The sequence below is a fragment of the Talpa occidentalis genome, unplaced genomic scaffold (genome assembly GCF_014898055.3).
Source record: "Talpa occidentalis isolate TD23 unplaced genomic scaffold, MPIMG_talOcc4v2.1 talOcc4.16, whole genome shotgun sequence".
Classification (NCBI taxonomy): Eukaryota; Metazoa; Chordata; class Mammalia; order Eulipotyphla; family Talpidae; genus Talpa; species Talpa occidentalis.
The window spans coordinates 79,330,783-79,345,407 of record NW_023601653.1 but is presented as its reverse complement, the minus strand read 5'-3'; the positions used below and the strand labels follow the sequence as shown (position 1 = coordinate 79,345,407).

Below are 14,625 nucleotides of genomic sequence, written 5' to 3'. Positions count from 1 at the left end.
CCCTTCACTCCGCCGCGCAGCCCTCGGGGCTCCTGCTCGCCTCGGGCCCCTTCGGGACGGCCCGGGCCGTCGGGGGCGGGACGGGGACGAGGCGCGTGGACGTCCCCGCCTCCACCGTGGGCCTCGGCCGAAGGGCCGCGAGCAGGTCCCCTCCGCCCCTCGAGGCTGAGCGGCCCCGAGCCAGACCCCCCCCCCCGCCAGCCCCCGAGGCCCGCCCCTCCCGGCCGGGCCCGCGCCCGCGGCCCCCGTGAGCCCGTGACCTTCGGGACAGGCGCGAGCGCGCGTGGCTTAGGGAACGCGGCGGGACGGGGGTCCCTCCCCGCGCCGGGGCGGCCGGGGCCTCGGCGCGACGACGGGTCATCGGGCGCACGAGGCCGGGCGGGGGCCGGGGGCGGCGGCGGGCGAGGGCGGCCCCTGGAGCCGCGCGGGGGGACGGGCCCGCCGGGCTCGGGCATTCCGAGCGGGCCGGGGCCGTGAGGCTCGCGCCCCGCCGCGGGGAGGCCGGCCCGGGCCGGCGCGCGGGCGGCTGCGGGCTCCTTTAAGAGGCCGGCGGCTCCGGCGCAGCAGCCTCCGCTCAGGGCGTGTCCGTCCCGGGGGGCCGGGGGCGGGGGCCCGGGGAGGAGCGGGAGTGCGAGCCGAGCGGGGCCTGGCCGGGGTCGGGAGGGGGGTGGGGGGAGGAGGCCGGGGCCGCCGCCCGAGCGCCAGGACCCCGCACGAGCCTCGCCCGCGACAGCGCCCGGGTCCGGCCGAGGGCAGCGGGGGGAGGCGGCAGGAGGAGGAGGAGGAGGCGGGAGCAGCATCCGGAGCCGAGCTGCTGCAGCGCCGCCTTTTGTGCTGCGGCCGCGGAGCCCCCGAGGTGAGAGCCGGGCCGAGTCGTGGGGGGTGGGGGCCCGGAGGGGCCCGGGTCCTGGGGTCCGCGTGCCGCGCGAGGGTCGCGAGGCCGAGGCGGCGGGCGGGGGCGGGCGGCGCGGGGATGCCGAGGCCGCAGGGATGCAGGAGCTGGGGACCTGGACCCGACGCCCGCGGGGATGGGCAGGCGGGGAGCGGAGGAGGGCTGCGGCGGCCCGGCTTGGAGGCGGGGGGCCTGGGGGCTGGAAGGACCGTGAGGGCTGCGGGCGGAGGGATGCTGGGGAGCCTGACGGGAAGGACAGCGGGAAGAGAACATCCTCTCCGCCCGCTCAGCCTCGCGCTGGGTCTCCCGGAGGTGAGAGTTGGCCCTTTCGGGGAGGAAAGCAAAGGCAAGGCCCGGCGCACCGCCGTCCTCCTTCCTCCCCCAGCACTTAGCAGGCTGCACCTGAGCATCCTGGGCTGAGCGCGGCTGTCTCCGGATGCCCAGGTGATGCTCCCCTGCGCGCCGATGCCCCTGATCTCCTCCAGCTGTGGCATTCTCCGCTCCATCCAGCTGTTGCATCCTCCCCTCCCCCATTCGGAGGTGGCTTTCTCCCTTTCTCTCCATCCCCTCTGGTCCTCCTTCCCCGCTCCCCAGCCCAGGCCCTTCCAGAACCTCCCCTCTTTTCTCCACACACCCCTTGAATTCCTTGCCTTAAAAAATAAGCAGGAATCCTTTCTGCAGAATTGAGATAACCATGGCCTTGGCTGAGGGGAGAGAGAACGGCTCAGAGGCTCCATAGACAGTGGGAGGAAATAATTCTGCCTCAGAATTGAACTCCTTTACCTGCTCCCTATTGGGTGGAGAGGCCCTCAAAGAGGAGGTCTGTCCTGACCCAGAGTCCTCCCAGCATACACCTCTAGAAACACCACTTCCCTTTCAACTCGCGGGGTGGACTCTGGTTCTGTGAGCTCCGACTTTACGTCAGAGAGCCCGAAGGGGAAGGTGAGTGGAAGGGATTTAGGGAGGAAGGGTCCGTCCAGGTGTACCCTGGGCCTTCCTGTGGCTGAGGGTCCTCTGAGCTTTAAGGCCTGTCCTCACCCGTTTTATGCTCAAGGGTGGAGAAAGGCATCTGCCCCTCAGCCATCACTCACAGGGGAGACTGAGGTGCCGCTGGGAGGGCCGACAGTGTGACACCCCAACTCCAGCACATGTGAAAACACAACTAAATAACCAACCCAGAGGAGGCAAGAAGTTTAAGGAAGAGAGTGGCTCGGGACTTCCTGCGTGTCCTTACAGCTGAAGATGGCAGGGCCCCTCTAAATACCAAGTGCTGTTTCTTAGTCCTCCCCCTGGAGGTGGCGATGTGGGCATCAAGTTTTGCCAGTAAGAGGATCCTAAATTCTAGTCCCTCTACCCCAGAGTCGCCCAATGGCTGACCGTGTGCATTCCCAGCTTGTCCTGCCAGGGTCTGGGAGAAAAAGGTCTGGGAGTCAGCCCTCTGGGAGCCCCTGCTGGGGCCGAAGGGGGATTGTGTTGAGATGATGCCAGCTGGGCACATAGGGGCTTCGGCTTCGTGAGGGGTTGGACGCAGAGATTGGTCGTCCTGCTTCATTTGCTCCCAGAGGCCTGGGCCATGTGTGAGGGGAGCAGGAGAGGAGGAGGCAGGCGCGCTACCCCAGAGAGAGCCCCCAGGATCACCAGCCCGTGCCTTTGGTTTCTTTCTCTGCCCTTTTTTGCGCCCCTCGTGTATGTTCACTGCCTCCACCCGTGCCCTCCCTACTGCCTCTGAGGAGGATAAAGAAGGAAGGGGATCACATTTATAAAAAAAACAAACTACTACTTATTCTGCACTTTCCACACGGCTAATGCTTGTGAGAAGCTTCCCGCGTCCTCAGTCCTGGGCCGGGAACTGTGTCTGGATTATCTCAGTAAGGTCCCCAACAGGCCTGCGAGTTAGCTGGTGTGAGCATCTCTACAGTAGAAACTTTAAAAAGTTAAGTGATCTGTTCAGAATAAGGAAAATCCGTGTGTGGCAAAAAAAACTTAGGACTTTTAAAGGAACTTTAATTGCGGAAACTGGTTTATAACATTCTGTAAACGTCAGAACAGTGTTATCCTTTCACATCCGTACCCGCTGCAGCACGTCATCACCAAAAGCCCAGTTTCTACCTAGCACCTTACAGTTGACGCCTTTACCCGTTCTCCTAGCCCCCGTCCCCAAACTTAGGATGAACCCAGGTCTGTCTGCCCCAGGGCCCTTGCTCTGATCCACCTCGTCTATACTGCATTGCCGCTGGGTGACATAATACCACCGGCCATCTGGAGAGGAAAAGACTGAGGTTTGCTAGGAAGTCATAATCGGGGTTGCCCAACAGGGCAGGAACAGAGAGGCAGGACCTTGACACACCTCGGATTCGGAGGCCACCACCCTCCTCCACGGTATAGTGTTCCCGAGCCAGGTGGCAGGAATGGCTAGGCGCTCCATAATTTTTATTTCATCTTTTTCTATTTAAGATAGATTGCTTTCTTATTTTAAAAGCAATTCAAAGTCATCGCACAAATATTGTAAAATATAGTTAAGCCACAAGAAGAAAATAAAAATACCCACAATTCCTTCTAGGTTTTAAATGCACGTCCAGCTCAGGAGCTCTTTGTTATGGGCTGAGCTTCTAGGTCCATATAAGCTCCAAGCAGGAAGAACTCTTGTCACCCACAGTACATTGCTTCTCTCCCCCTAGACCTTAATGGGAACGGAGGGCTAAAGGGTGATCCCAGGCCGTATTGGCCAGGGGGTAAAGGTGGGGTGCAGGGAGTTAGGCCTTCCCCTCAGTCCAGAGGAGGTGGAATAGCGGGTCTGTAGAGGGAAGCCAGACCTGATAGAGGAAGGACTGTCCTTGTGACCTGGTTCCACTGGAACCTGAAATTAAGATTTGTCCTTGGGAAGTAGAAGGTCGGAGCCCCAGTTTCCCCTTTTTCTGGTCAGGTGGAAGAGACGGCCTCTCCAGAATCCACAAAGACCCACTGTCCGGCCAACCTGGAGGACAAAGCCAGAAGCCAAGCACTGTGCTCGGGCTTCCCTGTGGCTCACCTACCCCGCCGCGAGCCGAGATTGAGCTGGAGTCTGACAGAGGCTGCATTCCAAAAACTAACTCGTCCCACACCGAGGTGCTAGCTCTGATCTCCCCAAATCCAAAGTTGGCTCTTTTTCCCTAAACAGTGCTGTTGCCCTCTCCCCCACTCGGCCAGAGTAAGAGGGAGTGGTGCCCAAGGGCCCTGGGGCTTGACCTCTGTGAGGCTGGGTGCCTGGATTTAGGGTGATCTCCGGTTTTCTCCAGGTTCCCAGGAGAACTGTTTCCCCCTGAGAGCACACTGACAAGAGCTGTGGTCCCTTCCAGCTGATGGGACAACCCTGGGGCCAGGGCCCTAGATCCTGTGAGAAGCAACACAAAAGCAAGTGCGGGAGGCATGAGCATGATGGGGCAGAGCATCCTTGATCCGCTCAAGAGTCCAGCGTCTGCAGAGCTGGAGTTGGCGCCCCAAAGCCCTGGTGTCCTTCCCTGTAAGGACCTTCCTTCCCACTCCCACTCGGGGAGAAAAGGAAGCTTCCCCTTTTGCCTCAGTTCAAAATGGGGTCCAAGGCCAGCAAACGCTGAGTGTGAGACCCCATGAAGTAGAGAGCCTGGCCTCTCAGCTGACCAAGACAGCCAGGCCAGCAGCTTGGCACTGAGGTTCCACTGTTAGGAGGGAGCTAGAGACAATTCACAGGCCTCTAGCATCTCGGCAGGAGAATGGCAGGAGTGAGGTGGGGGATTCCCTACCGCTGCTCCACCCCTGCAGGCTCCAGAAGGGCACTCAGTTCCCCCAGGGTGTCCAAGAACAAGTTCTGTGGAAGATGTGAAGCCGAGGGGCTCCCCTGTCCCCTCACTCTAGCTAGGGCAGAGTTCTACACAAAGTAAACACTGGGGAAGTGTGGCTGACTGAGTGACTGTGACATCCACCCCACCTGCCAAGTCCCTGCCCTTCCCCCATGCCCTGCATAATTGATGGCCCGGGAGACAGCGCCCCTCCCCCAGGATGACAAACGTCTGGGCCAGGGGCTCCTAACCATGACAGCCCCCAAAACCCTGGCGCCAAGGCCAGCTGGGGCAGTAGGACACAGCTGGCAGGCCAGAGATAAAGGAGGGGGCTGCGGGGAGAGAGGACTCTCCAGGGTACTCCAGCTCCCTGGGGACGGACTCTGCCCCGAGCATTCAGGTCACTCTAGAAGAGTTGTCCTGAGCTTCCCAGCAGGGTGGAGGGCGCTCGAGCTGGCAGAGCCCCTCCCTCCCCTGAGCGCCATCCCTGCTCCTGCTCCTGCAGCTACTTCGCTGCCCGGCGCGACAAGCAGGTGAAATGGCTTCTCTCGCCTCAGCGCTGGCCCTGGATACGGGGCCCCTGGGGAAGCTGGAGCGAGGCCGGGCGAAGAGCCGCCTCCCTGGGCAGAGCCTCCCAGCTGCCAACCGGCAGGTGAAGCCCGAAAGATTCTCTTAAAAAGCTGGGTGTGGCGCCCCCGCGGAGCTCCGCTCGCCGACAGCGGACCGGGCGGGAGGCGCCGCGGGCCGCGCGTTCGGGCCCGTCTCCCCGCCGTGTCCTCCGGTTCTTCCATCCAGCCTCGTCGGGTCTGACTCGGGCGATTCCCGCCGCGCCGCCCGGTTCCGTCTCGCCGCGTCTCCCGCCCACGCCCGCTCGGCGCGGCCTGCCCAGGGCCAGCCGGGCTGTCTGCGCGCGGGCGGGGAGCCCCAGGGCCGCCGCGGGTCGCGCCTCGCGGGCCGGGGCCGGGGCCGCCAGCACGAGGCCAGCCGGGGTCAGGGGCGGGGCCCGGCCAGCCCCGCCCCCCACGTGACCGCGGGCTAATCTGGGCGCGGTGACTTCACGCGCCGCCTGGGGCCCCGTCGTCATGGTTACGCCGCAGCGCCCGGCGCTCCCCACCGCCCGCCGCGGCCCCGCCCCGCCCCGCGCAGACCCCCCCCTCGCCGGGGCCCCGCCGCGCGACGGCCGGAGCGAAGTCGGGAGGGCGGGGTGCTGGGCACGACCCCCCCCGCCCCGGCCTCGCGGGCACCGGGCGGGCCGGGCGCCCCGAAGCCGCCGCCCCTCCTGGCCCGCGGGGCCCGCGGCCGCCCTGCTCGGCGATCCGGCCGAAAGCCCGGTGCGGGGGGCGCCGGCTAGAGCCCTCGGGGTCCGCAGGGGCTCCCGGGGCGCGGGCCCCCGCGAGGGCTGTTTGCCCCGTTTGCACGGCGGTGTCGTCCAGCCTCTGGCCGCGGCGCAGCTGTTTTGGGGGTTCGCTGGGATTTCAGCCCTCCGAGCGCAGTGTTCTCAGGAATTTTAAGGGGCCAGTGGCGACCCTCCTGCGCGGTGGTTCTGGGGCGTGGGGGAGCCGAGCTCGCGCGGGCCTTAGACACCCTCGCCGGGGAGCGGCGGGCTCCCCTTCCTGAGCACCCTCCCGCTGCCCCAGCCTTGGGATCCCGAGTGAAGTCATCGCTCTCCGGGAGTCCCGGCTGTCAGGGGCCAGAGGCCGGTCACGCCGCACCCAGCATAGCGGGAGCCACGAGGGAGGAGGCGCATGAGCTCTGGCGGCCCAGAAGGGACAGCAGCTTGGAGGGGGAGCGGGAGGTGGACCTAGGGGCTGGGTGCATGAGGCTTGGAGAAGAAATGGGGATTGAGGAGAGCTTTCCTGGTAGGCCTTGGGGAAGAGGGGGGTGCACAGAGTTGAGCCTCGTTTTTTTAAAGATTTCTTATGCACACAAGTACTGGGGTACAGGCCAGAGGGGTGGGGGTGAGAGGATTCACCAGAGACAGAGTGGGGAACAGAACAGGCAGATCTACTGAAATACATGGCTGAGGGGAGCAGCAGGGAGACAGGAGAGGTCTGCTGCGCCATGTGGGTAGCTCCTGGCTGCGGCTAGCTTCATCGTGCTGAGACTTTACGCCCTGCGCCACCAGGGAGGCCCCATTGAGCCTCTTTCAAGCTTACTCTGGGCTTGAGAATACCTACCTTAGAGTTTGTGTTGAGGACTAAATGAGCGAAGGCACCTGTCATGGGTTAGCATCCATCTGGAGCTTTCCATTCGAGTCAGCTGTTGTCGTTAGGTGCCGGGACACAGAAGCCTAACCGAGTGTGCTGTGTGGTTCAGTGCTGCATGGCCTGAGGACCAACAGTGTGGAGGGAGGCTGGAGAGGGGTCAGGACTTTGAGGTGAGGCCTCTGGACCAAGGTCACTGGGGCTACTAAGGGTTTGAAGCAGAAGAAGGGATGCTGGGGCCTCCCCGGTGGCACAGCGGGTTGTGCGCAGCACTGTGAAGCTGTCCGCAGCCTCTGCAGTGCAGGTTCCATCGCGGCGCGCCGGCGAGAATCCCACATAGGGCAGCAGACCTCGCCTGTCTCGCCCGCTGCTCCCCTCAGCAGTGGATTTCAGTCAGTCTGCCTGTTCTGTTCCCGGCTCTGTCTCTGGTGAATCCTCTCACCCTCCCGCACCTCTGGCCTGTACCCCAGCTCTTGTATAAAAATAAATAAATCTTTAAAAAAAAAAAAAGTTGAAGAAGGGATGCCGGCCTCTGTGATTTAGAAATAGATCCTCTCAGAAGCGAAGTGGGGAACAGGGTGGGAGCCCTGGAAAACCTGGAGACCATTTAAAAGGGAGCTGTCCTGGGCCAGGTGAGGCAACTGATGAGACTAGAATTAAGGCAGTGTGAGGCCACAGCAAGGAAAACAGAACAGCATTGGGTCAGAGCTTTTCAAAAGTATCTGAGGTGCTCATTAAATATGCAGATTCCAGGCTGCTGCTAGGTACCATTTAAAAGCAACTGTTAAAAAATCTGAATCCTGGGCCTCCCTGGTGGCACAGGGATTAAAGTCTCAGCCCTATCAAGCTATTGCCAGCCACTGCAGCAGGAGTTTGATCCCTGGCCAGGATGCTGACCCACATGGTGCAGCAGACCTCTCCTGTCTGGCCCGCTGCTCCCCTCAGCAGTGTATTTCCGTACATCCGCTCTTCTGCTCCCCACTCTGTCTCTGGTGAATCCTCTCACTCCCCGCACCTCTGGCCTGTACCCCAGTTCTTGTATAAATAAATAAATCTTTAAAAATTTTTAACTATTAAAAAAAAGGAGGGCCTCCCCAGTGGCGCAGCGGGTTGAGCGCTGCGTTGTGAATCTGTCCACAGCCTCTGCAGCGCGGGTTCGATTCCCGGGCGGCCAGGGAGAATCTCACATGGCGCGGCAGACCTCTCCTGCCTCGCCCGCTGCTCCCCTCAGCAGTGTGCTTCGGTCCTTCTGCCTGTTCTGCTCTCCGCTCTGTCTCTGGTGAATTCTCTCACCCTCCTGTGCCTCTGACCTGTACCCCAGTTCTTGTATAAGTAAATTAATCTTTAAAAAAAAAAAAAGAAAGAAAAAAGAACAAGGGTGTGGGTCAGAGGTGTGTGGTGTCAAACTCTGGTCAAGTGTGGCACAGGTTGAAGAGTTCACTGTGTCTGATGACAGCTAGTTTGTCCCTTTGTATGGTGGAGAAATTGAGGACCAAATACAGCAGCCAGGAAGTGGAAGTGGTAGGGGCAAAGCTAGGATTCAGATTTTAATTTTTTTAAAGATTTATTTATACATTCAAGAATTGGGGTGTAAGCCAGAGTTGTGGGGGGTGAGAGGATTCACCAGAGACAGAATGAGGAGCAGAACAGGCAGACTGACAAAATACACGGCTGAGGGGAGCAGCAGGCGAGACAGGAGAGGTCTGCTGCACCATGTGGGTCACCTACCTGCCTGGGGATCGAACTCCTGCTGCAGTGGCTGGCCATAGCTTGATAGTGCTGAGACTTAACCCCTGCGCCACCAGGGAGGCCCAGGATTCAGATTTTTTTAACAGTTGCTTTTAAATTGCACCCAGCAGCAGCCCTCCTGCCGGCCTGTGACTGCAGGTGTTGCTCTTCGCCAACCTTCTCCCTTGGCAAAGCACTGAGGCAGCTCTCTCTAGGCTGCCCGCCTGGGACTACGCAGCCTCTCTTGTAACAAACCTCTTTCTTTCAGGGGCAGCTCTTTCTGCCCACTTGTGTCTGTGCAAGCATCCCTGACATCCCGTCTCTCCCCTTTTTATAATAATCCTGCCCGTTTGAATATAAAATAAATAAATAGCTCCCAGGTCTGAACTGGGACGGACCCCCACTGTCTGGAAAGCTGCGTCTTAGTTTGAGAAGCTGGGAGTGGGGCCCTGGAGCAAGAGAGGAAGCAGGCCTTTCTCTAGCTGATCCCCGGGGAGCAGCTGGACCCCCGGGAGGCCTCAGTAGACTGCAGCTTGTCCTGACACAGTGTCTGCACCCCCTTGAATGGGCCTGCCTTTCCTGATTTACTGGGCCAATAGTGGAGCTGTGTGCACAACCTTCACTCACCTTGAAGACGTTCAGATGTGTACCTGCGAGCACCCGGGAGGGAGGCCCAGGTGTGAGCTCTAAGTGGGCCTCAGGATAAGCCCCTCACTGGAGTTCAGTGTTGCTGAAGGGCCTCGGTTGTGTCATGCATGGGGTCATGAGTGGGAGCTCCAGGAATGGCACCTGAGCTGGCATGGAGTGCGGCCAGTGTCCCTTGTGCTGTGTTGCTCTGAGAGGCTTAGGCGTGTCACTCCTGTGTGCCTACAGTTGAGACTCAAGGGTATACATCTGAGGGACCCTTGTTTGGCTTGCGTGCTGTGAGCCTCAGGTGAAAGAAATGAGTGCTGCAGAGATGAATTATGGGAATCTTACAGGTCTCAGGGATTAGTTTGTGCCATTAGTACTTGCTTGAGACACAGTTTGCCTGCGTCTACCTGAGAAGGATGATAGGTATGTTCCCTGCACTTGTGAGGAAAACTTATGTCTGAGAGGAGGCCTGTAGGGGCAGGAGGCCACAGAGCAGGCTCTCTGTGATTTGAGCCGACGGGTAGAGGAGGGAGTCCTAGGAGCCCTCAGTGGCTTTTCAGGCTTTTATTGGGATTTACCAGGCACACGGCAGGCAGGGGTGCTGGGGGCCGGGAGGCTGGCAGGCCTCTTGGCCCCCAGCAAGTCTTCACTCTTTCTGGGCTCTCCGGCCTTCTCTCGTGCTCTTGTTCTCTGCTCTCTCGTGGTTCTGCTGGCGCCCCCGGGACGCCGACTTTAAAAGCCCAGGCTCAGCCCAGGTGAATCCCATCTCCATAGGCCCACACCCCGCTCCAGGTGCCGCCATCAGGCATGCGTTCAGGACCGCAAGGATCTATCATCCATCCTAATGGCGGGAGGGCAGAAAAGACTGATGCTTTTTTACCTTACCCTACGAGGCCCAAGCCTATCGGGTTTCCTGAGGGGGAATGCGTTCCTGAGGGGGAGACGCGGTCTTGTTTCCCGGAGGGATGTTGTGATCCCAACTCCCCAGCTCGGGCCCCTGCCTCTGGCGTGAGGACCCTGACCTGACACACCTGTGGCTCTGACGGCCTCTCCCTCTTGTTCCACACAGGGTCCGTCACTCACACCAGGGCCCAGAGGTCATGGCCTGCCTCCATGAGACCCGCACACCCTCCCCTTCCTTTGGGGGTTTCGTGTCTACCCTCAGTGAGGCGTCCATGCGCAAGCTGGACCCAGACACTTCTGACTGCACCCCCGAGAAGGACCTGACACCTACCCAGTGTGTACTGCGGGATGTCGTGCCTCTTGGCGGGCAGGGCGGGGGCGGGCCCAGCCCCTCCCCGGGTGGAGAGCCGCCCCCTGAGCCTTTCGCCAACAGTGTCCTGCAGCTGCATGAGCAGGATGCAGGGGGCCCGGGGGGAGCTGCTGGGTCCCCTGAGAGTCGGGCGTCCAGAGTTCGAGCAGATGAGGTGCGACTGCAGTGCCAGAGCGGCAGCGGCTTCCTGGAAGGCCTCTTTGGCTGCCTGCGGCCTGTCTGGACCATGATTGGCAAAGCCTACTCCACGGAGCACAAGCAGCAACAGGAAGGTAGGTCGTGTGCTCATGGGGGGCCCTCCCCTTGTCTCCCCAAGTCAGAGATCTGATGACCAGCCCTACCTGTCACTTGATGACTTCCCAGAGCCCAGCCCTGGCCCTTATCCAGCGGCCACTGGCTCCCCAGGCGTCTCCGTCCCCTTCATTCAGACCTAGTCTTCCTGGCCTGTTCTCACTACTGTGCTGCCTCCCCCTCCCTGAGTCATTTCGGCCGAGCCAAGTATTGCTCTTTGCCTGGCTACGACAAAGGCCCGAACATGGCCGCCGCTGAGCCTTGTGCCACTGTTTTTCCTCTCCACAGACCTCTGGGAGGTCCCCTTTGAGGAAATCCTGGACCTGCAGTGGGTGGGCTCTGGGGCCCAGGGAGCTGTGTTCCTGGGGCGCTTTCACGGGGAGGAGGTAGCTGTGAAGAAGGTACGGGACCTGAAGGAGACGGACATCAAGCACCTGCGAAAGCTGAAGCACCCCAATATCATCACCTTCAAGTGAGGTCCAGGGCAGGGGCTGCGTTGAGGGCCGGGACCCACTTGGGTAGCAGGGGTCCACCCCACCCTTCCTAGCAGACGCCCAAGTGACATGGGTGGGGATGGGGCTTCAGGGTGAATGGGGCGATGGCCAGGCTAGCCGGGGCCTTCATGTCACTGTGTTGGCTCCCCAGGGGCGTGTGTACCCAGGCTCCCTGTTACTGCATCCTCATGGAGTTCTGCGCCCAGGGCCAGCTGTATGAGGTACTGCGGGCCGGCCGGCCCGTCACCCCCTCCTTGCTGGTTGACTGGTCCATGGGCATCGCTGGTGGCATGAACTACCTGCATCTGCACAAGATTATCCATCGAGACCTCAAGTCCCCCAAGTAAGTAAGCAAACAAGCAGGGAGAAGCTGGCATGCATGACCTTAAGAGACCCACCCCAAGCCTGTGGCCCTCTCCATGCTTTCAGACCCTGCCCAAGCCCTGTGGCCGTCTCAGAAACCCTCTCCAAGTGACATTCTTATCTTGGAAGGGCTGTGGTGGACACCCTGCTTCTGGGTATCCCAGATGATTTAAAATAGAAAGGTGGGAGGGGCTCTCCCTGGTGGCCTAGGGGTCAAGGTGATAGAGCTAACACCTTGACGGTCCTCCACAGCAGCCTGAGTTCGATCCCTAGACAGGAAGCTGCCCACATGGTGCGGCAGACCTCTCACCCACTGCTCCCCTCAGCAGTGTATCTCAGTGTATCCTCAGTGTATCCCTCAGCAGGGATGCACCTGTTCTGCTCCCCACTGTCTCTATAGTGAATCCTCTCACCCCCCCCCATCTCTGGCCTGCACCCCAGATCTTCTATGCAAAAATAAATAAATAAATAAAATCTTAAATATTAGTAAACTAGAAAGTAGAGTTACTGCAGCTAGGTGAGGCATGTCGGGGCCGGGACCCCAGCTGACTACACTCTTTACCAGCATGCTCATCACGTACGACGATGTGGTGAAGATCTCCGATTTTGGCACTTCCAAGGAGCTGAGTGACAAGAGCACCAAGATGTCCTTTGCAGGGACAGTGGCCTGGATGGCCCCCGAAGTGATCCGCAATGAGCCTGTGTCTGAGAAGGTCGACATCTGGTGAGGACCAGGCTGAGGACTGAGAATAGCAGGTGGCCGGACAGGGAGGGAGGGGGCTGCCGAGGCTGCGAGCAACACGGATCTGCAGCAGTCAAGGCCTCAGGAGAGCCTTTCCCAGTGAGGGGCCCTCTCATCCCCAGGTCCTTTGGTGTGGTGCTGTGGGAACTGCTGACTGGTGAGATCCCCTACAAAGATGTGGATTCCTCAGCCATCATCTGGGGTGTGGGAAGCAACAGTCTCCATCTGCCTGTGCCCTCCAGCTGCCCTGACGGCTTCAAAATCCTGCTTCGCCAGTGTTGGTAAGGGTGGCCTGGGCTGGAAGCATGGCCCGCCACACCTGGGAAGCGAAGGGGTGCGGACAGAGATTGCGTGTGACTTCCGGGAAGTGGTGCCCCCTGTCAACCTTATGTGTGAAATAGGGGTAATTGCCAAGCAGGATTGCACTCAATCCCTTAAAATACAGGAGAGGGGGGCCTCCCTGGTGGCTCAGGGGTTAAGTCTCAGCACTATGAAGCTGTCAGCAGCCGCTGCAGCACGAGCTCTGTCCCCGGCCAGGGAGCCGACCCACAGGGCGGCAGACCTCTCCTGTCTCCCCGCTGCTCCCCTCAGCAGTGTGTTTCAGTAGTTCCGCCTGTTGTGCTCCCCACTCTGTCTCTGGTGAATCCTCTCACCCCCCACACCTCTGGCCTGCAGGAGAGGATAAGGGCCCTGGAGTCTCTCTAGAACTGAGATCTTGAAGGAGGGTTGAAGACTTGTCTTTCATTGAACATTTCTCAAGGTGTTGCTTTCAATGGTGTTATGCAGAAAGAACGTTTTGGGCAAAGACAGGATTAAGTTTCCTGAGTGGAGGGCTTTGAGAAGAGTTGGCCAGTGAATTCTTTTGGCACCAGGGTACATTCTGGCATTGGGCTCTCGGGGACACTGGGCAAAGGTGCTCCAGCTCCTTCCTGGGCCCTCCTGAGGCTGCCGACTTTCTCCCCCAACTCCCTTCCCTCCAGGAACAGCAAACCACGAAACCGTCCGTCGTTTCGACAGATCCTGCTGCATCTGGACATCGCCTCAGCGGACGTGCTCTCCACACCCCAGGAGACTTACTTTAAGTCCCAGGTGGGCTGTGGGTAGGAAAATGACCACCCCAGCTCCCTCTCTTTGCAGAGAGGTGATGCCCTTTGAGGGGAGGCTCGTGCAGTGTTGACTGGGACGGAACAGATTAGACCCCCCCCTTTCCGTCAACCCTGTGCCCCGCTCCTTTTCACACCCACACACGTGAGCTGGTGCGGGCGCCTGCAGACGTCAGGCCTGCCGGGTGAAGTGGGCCAGCCCTCAGCCCTCACTGTCTCTCCACCCCAGGCAGAGTGGCGCGAAGAGGTAAAGCTGCACTTTGAAAAAATCAAGTCAGAAGGGACCTGCCTGCACCGCCTAGAGGAGGAGCTGGTGATGCGGAGGAGGGAGGAGCTCAGGTTTGTGCCTGGGATTGGGAAGGTTGTTTTTTTTTAAGATTTATTTTTATTTATTTATGCATGTAAGAACTGGGGTGTAGGCTAGAGGTGCGGGGGTGAGAGGATTCACCAGAGACAGTGGGGAACAGAACAGGCGGATGAACTGAGACACACTGCTGAGGGGAGCTGCAGGGAGACAGGAGAGGTCTGCTGCGCCATGTGGGTAGCCCCCTGGCCGAGACGGAACTTGTGCTGCAGCGGCTGAAGACAGCTTCACAGAGCTGTGCTTAACCCCTTGCGCCACCAGGGAGGCCCCGGAAAGCGTTTCTATTGACAGCGGGGCCTGCGGACCAGTTCCTAGAGGCAGGCTTCGGTTAGGACCCAGCTCACCTCAGGAACCCTTGTGCTCGTTTTAGACATGCCTTGGACATCAGGGAGCACTACGAGCGGAAGCTGGAGAGAGCGAACAACCTGTACATGGAACTTAACGCCCTCATGTTACAACTGGAGCTGAAAGAGCGGGAGCTGCTCAGGTAACCACACGGGAGCTCATGGATCAGATCCCAAGTCTTCACAGAGCTGCCTGGCTCAGTCTACTGAGTCTGGGTCCCCCTTCCTGGTCACATGCCAAACTGAGGTGTCTGTCTTTAGGAGGGAACAAGCTTTAGAGCGGAGATGCCCAGGTCTGCTGAAGTCACACCCTTCCCGAGGCCTCCTGCATGGGAACACAATGGAGAAGCTCATTAAAAAGAGGAATGTCCCACAGAAGCTGTCACCCCACAGCAAAAGG

General features: G+C 60.0%; 1 protein-coding gene across 3 annotated transcripts in view; it reads left to right on the top strand.

Annotated features, from left to right (window-relative positions):
- Window positions 1-761: 761 nt before the first annotated feature.
- MAP3K12 (mitogen-activated protein kinase kinase kinase 12) overlaps window positions 762-14,625 on the top strand; it is an 18,735-nt gene continuing 4,871 nt past the window's right edge. Inside the window, exons 1-11 of one of the 3 annotated variants that reach the window (XM_054696640.1) lie at window positions 762-856; window positions 3,816-3,997; window positions 10,321-10,796; window positions 11,104-11,287; window positions 11,461-11,652; window positions 12,238-12,396; window positions 12,537-12,695; window positions 13,395-13,503; window positions 13,747-13,856; window positions 14,252-14,368; window positions 14,487-14,624. In XM_054696640.1, the coding sequence (XP_054552615.1) occupies window positions 10,352-10,796; window positions 11,104-11,287; window positions 11,461-11,652; window positions 12,238-12,396; window positions 12,537-12,695; window positions 13,395-13,503; window positions 13,747-13,856; window positions 14,252-14,368; window positions 14,487-14,624 (1,613 nt within the window). In that variant the 5' untranslated portion in view covers window positions 762-856; window positions 3,816-3,997; window positions 10,321-10,351. Of the gene's footprint in view, window positions 857-1,099; window positions 3,998-10,320; window positions 10,797-11,103; window positions 11,288-11,460; window positions 11,653-12,237; window positions 12,397-12,536; window positions 12,696-13,394; window positions 13,504-13,746; window positions 13,857-14,251; window positions 14,369-14,486; window position 14,625 lie in introns of those variants that run through there. The other 2 variants (XM_054696641.1, XM_037514849.2) reach the window with 2 other exon arrangements.